Here is a 4,283-nt window from a genome sequence, read left to right as displayed (position 1 = left end):
GTGCAAGTGTCAGCCGAGGAGCCCGGGCCGGCGCGTCCAGAAGCTCACCCGCCGCGGTCGGGGAGGGCCGCGTCGTTGGCGCCCAGCCACAGCGTGGCCAGCAGGACGGGCTGCTTGCTGGCTTTCACTTGAGCCAGCACCTGTGGAGGGGGCATGGCCGCACCGCACACCCAGAAGCATGCACGTCAAAACAATTGTAAAGGGCAGCGAGCTGCTCAAGACACACGCTATACACCTGCTGCATCGGCAAGCGATGCGCCCGCCTGTCGAATGCGCAAGGTGGCTCGCCCAGGTGTGTCGTGGCGCCCAGGTGTGTGCAGCCGCCCTTGTGCAGGGCGGGCGGCGGCAGACGCGTGGGCGGTGGCCGCGCGTGGCATTATTACACAAAGCGTGCGCAATGCCTGACCTGGTCGAGAACGGGCCGCGCCCAGCGCGAGTTGTAACCGCCAAAGCCGCGGTTGACGACGTCCGCCTGATTGCCAAAAAAACGATGGAATGAGATAACTTTGGCATCGCGGGTGAAGGTGGGAGGGTTCCTGTGCGCAGGGGCGAGCATGTGAGGCAGCAGTCGGGCGGCCAGCCGCCCCTATCACTGATGCCCAGTGCGGTGCCCTGCGCGCCTTTCTTGCAAAGTGGTGCGCCAGCGTCGCCCCCCAACCGCCGTCGGGGTCGAGGCTGCGCTCGGTCAGGCTGTCCCCGAACAGCAGGATAGCGGGGCGCTGCAGCGTCGGGGGCTGGTCGTTGGCCATCGGGACGGGGCTGTGCGGCGCGTAGGCGCGGGGCGCGCGGCAGAAGGGCCGCTGCGATCGCTGCAGCGCGGCCGTGGCGATCGCTGTCAAGGTGCAGGCGACGACGACACGCCACACACCGGACTGATGAATGTGACCGATATGCTTTGGGCTGACGCTGCGCCGGGCCAGGCCGCTTATCATCGATTGGTTTGGACTTTGGAGCACCTGGTGAGGCGCAAAAATTCAAGTGCAGCCTGTTGACGACAGGGCCAATGCAATTGCAACGTGTGCAATTGGTCGTACATCATTGAAGACGAACGCAAAATCAACACAGGCATCAATCATTTTGTCATCTTTCCCCAGCACAGACCAAAGGACCGTGTCGTCACGGTGCGGTCGTGCAATATCGAGTGAATTCAGCGGAACAAGACGGCCTGTAACTGCAGCACCAGACGAGGGGCCTGTCCTGGGTGCGCGCCGCAGCGCACCGGAGCAGCAGTGACGACGTTGGCACACCAACGCCCGCGGCGCATGCTGCTTGCCGCATCGCCGCGACTGCGGCAGCGGCGCGGCTGTCGGCCTTCATGAACAAGTCGGACAGCGGAGCCGGGCTCCCGCTCGCCAACGGCGGCACCAGCGCGAGCGCGTGCGCCAAGCGCGAGAGGGCGTGGCTGCAGCTGCGGCAGAACACGCCGTGGGCGGTCGTGTTGCCGGTGCTGGTGCTGCTGCTGCTCGCGGTGGCAGTTGCACCGCGCGCGTGGCACAGCGTTCGCCAAATGCAGCAGCAGCTGGTGCAGCTGCAACAGGACGTGCTGGAGGTGCGGGAGCAGTCGCGGCGCGCGCCGCCGTCGCAACAAGCGCCTCGCAAGCAGCAGCAGCAGCCGGGATTTGCTGAGGGCGAGCCGCTAGTGGATCAGGGCCAGCAGCAGAGCCCAATTGAGGGGCAGGAGGTCGGCCAGCCAGCGCAGCCAACGCAGCCGACGCAGCAGCGAACGCCGGGAGGCGCAGCCAGCCCGGACGCCAATGTCGCGCCCTCGCCCGCCCCGCCCCGCCAGCCCCGGCGCCGCGGGCAGCGGTGGTGCCCGTATGGCGACCTGCCAGGCACCTGGGTCAGCGGCGGGCCGCCCGGCACCAGGTGGCAGCTGCTGGACGGCACCTGCCGACTAAGGGACCTGCTTGGTGTGTACGCCCCCACCAACAGCACCGCAGCCGCCGCCTCGGCCACGGGCGCAACGCCGGGCCGCGCGGGGGGAGAGCGTGCGGCGGCTACGTCTGCGCCGCCGCCGCCGCTGCGCCTGCTGCTGCTGTCAGATTCGGTGGACCGTTACATTACTGGCCACCTGTGCGACTGGCTGGGGGGCACCCAGGATGCCCAGCTGGCGCCAGAGGTTTTGCACGCTGCCGCCGCCAGCGCCGCCGGCGCCGGCGCCTCCGACGGCGCGTCGGCCGGCCACGGGGGCGCGCGGCGCGCGCGGATGCGGGTGCGGCTGCGTCGCAGGGCGCTGCTGCAGCGGGCGGCGCGGGACGGCCCGCAGCAGGAGCCTGGCGGGCAGGGAGGGGGCGCGGACGCGGCCCCCGGCGGGCGGCAGCAGCCCACTAATGTCTACTCGACAGCTTACAGCCTCCACAAGTGCGTGGTGACGTCACCCCTGAAGGTGGCGAGCAGCTACTTCCCGGGGGTGCACCCCACGGGGCCGTGGCACAGGAACGTGACGCAGTCGTTTCGCAAGCGAATTGACAGCGCCGCGGCGCTGTGGCGCGAGTTCGCCGGCAACCAAGACCCGGACATCGTGGTGAGCCCCAATGGGTTTCCGGTCTCAGGGTTTAGAATTTTGGGTTTGTGCCTCAAGTGATTCTAAGGTTGGGGTCGGGTTGTGGGTTTGGGGGGGTGCAGGGGCTTGGCAGTAGTACGGGGGGGTGAGGGAGCTGAGCAGCGCTGTGGATGAAGGCAGGGGGTGGTGTTGCTGGGAAGCGGGGATGGGCGGGCTGGGCCGGCCACCAAGACCAGGACGAGGTGGTGAGCCCATAGCCTGGGGCGTGGGTAAGGTCGTGCTTTGGGGGGCCGCCAGGCACCGTCGAGCGAGCAAGCGCCGGGCGCGCCAACCGCCACCGCGGCGCAACACTCTCCGCCCTGCCGACCAGTCGCATGCGGATCGCTTCACGGTCAACGCCACCCTCCCCCCTGTCTGCAGTCTGTGTCGGCGCTGCTGTGGGATCTGGCGCGGCTCTGGTTTCACGAGCGCGGCGCCGTCCAGGGCCCGGAGCTGAGCCGGGACTTGCTACAGGGCTGGATGGCGAATTTCACGGACGCCGTGGCCCATGCACGCACCGCCTTCCCAAATGTGCGCCGCAACCTGCCTCAAGGGGCGCCGCAGTGTGGGCGTAGTGAGGGTGGAGGGGAGGCCGGCGGCGGCGCACCTGCCTTGAATGCTGAGCCCATACCCCCTGTGGTCCTGCATGGCCGCTTTCGTCGGCCTCATCCTGGATGCCCCTTCATTAAACTCACACACACGCACACACGCACACACACACACGCACACACGCACACACACACACACACGCACACGCACACGCACACACACACGCACACACACACATGCACACACACACACCACACCACACATATACACACACAATTTTTGCGCACTCTTACACACATTATATCAGCCATTTTCAGCAGGCACGCATGCTCACACCAAAGCACTCCCTCACACAACCGCAGGCCAAGGTGTTTGCGACCCACACCACGCTTCCGCCCCGCTTCAAGCCCAGCACGGGCCTGGCCGCCAAGCCCTACCTCGGGCGCCCCTACTACGTGGCGCAGCTTAATGCGGCGCTGCGGACTGTGGCGGCGGAGCTGGGGTTGCAGGTCGTGGATTATGCGCAGGTGTGGGCGGCGCTGGGGTGGGGTGCTGCCCGGTGTGTCTCAAGTTGGGGCGGAGGGATTGGGGTCGGGGCAGCTGGTGCAAGGATCTGCGACCACGTCCCGGCGAGGCCGCCGTGGCAACCCACACAGGAGCTGTGGCGCGGGGGAGGGCCTGGGGAGGCGTGCCTTAGGCCGCGCACCTCGACGCATTCCGCGCGACTCCCCTTCCCCCAAAGCCCGCCTCGCCTGCCGCCGCCCGTCATCGTCGGTACAGATCGGCGGCCGCTTCCTGGCGGACCAGAGTTATTTGGTGGATCTGATCCACCCTGTGAGGGATGTTGGACTCGAAATCATCAACGTGTACCTGAACCTCGCGGCGCAGGCGCAGGCCACCCCGCCGCCACCCCTGGCTGACGCGGGCGGGTGATGCTTGCTTGTGTAACGCGGGCCTCTCTTGAAATAGATGGGTCGCCTGTGAGAAGCGCTTCTCTCAGGCGGGCAAGTTCGGGCAAGGCGCGGCTACGGGGGCCGGGGGACGCGTTGTTCTGGGAGGGGCAGGCGGATCACTCAAGGCGCCATCTGCGGGGCGCGGCGCTGCAAGGAAGCCAGGGCGGAATGCAGGAAAGGGCCCATGTGGGTTCGCCGGCCGGCGCTCGGGTGCTTGTTGCTCGGATGCGTAGAGTGCT

General features: G+C 67.7%; 2 protein-coding genes across 2 annotated transcripts; one reads left to right on the top strand and one right to left on the bottom strand.

Annotated features, from left to right (window-relative positions):
• Positions 1-44: 44 nt before the first annotated feature.
• Positions 45-749, bottom strand: MNEG_11230 (hypothetical protein; the record flags this gene model as incomplete). The annotated part of the gene is made up of 3 exons (XM_014040298.1): positions 45-140; positions 407-472; positions 594-749. 3 exons carry the CDS (start codon positions 747-749, stop codon positions 45-47), a joined length of 318 nt encoding a protein of 105 aa, XP_013895752.1.
• A 566-nt stretch (positions 750-1,315) lies between these two features.
• Positions 1,316-4,024, top strand: MNEG_11229 (hypothetical protein; the record flags this gene model as incomplete). Its single annotated transcript, XM_014040297.1, has 4 exons — positions 1,316-2,524; positions 2,924-3,073; positions 3,454-3,618; positions 3,872-4,024. The coding sequence occupies 4 exons, from the start codon at positions 1,316-1,318 to the stop codon at positions 4,022-4,024; spliced, it is 1,677 nt and encodes a 558-aa protein (XP_013895751.1).
• Positions 4,025-4,283: the final 259 nt, after the last annotated feature.

This window comes from Monoraphidium neglectum (assembly GCF_000611645.1).
Source record: "Monoraphidium neglectum strain SAG 48.87 unplaced genomic scaffold scaffold02648, whole genome shotgun sequence".
Lineage (NCBI taxonomy): Eukaryota > Viridiplantae > Chlorophyta > Chlorophyceae > Sphaeropleales > Selenastraceae > Monoraphidium > Monoraphidium neglectum.
The sequence above is the reverse complement of the archived record's forward strand: the minus strand, read 5'-3'. Positions and strand labels throughout refer to the sequence as shown.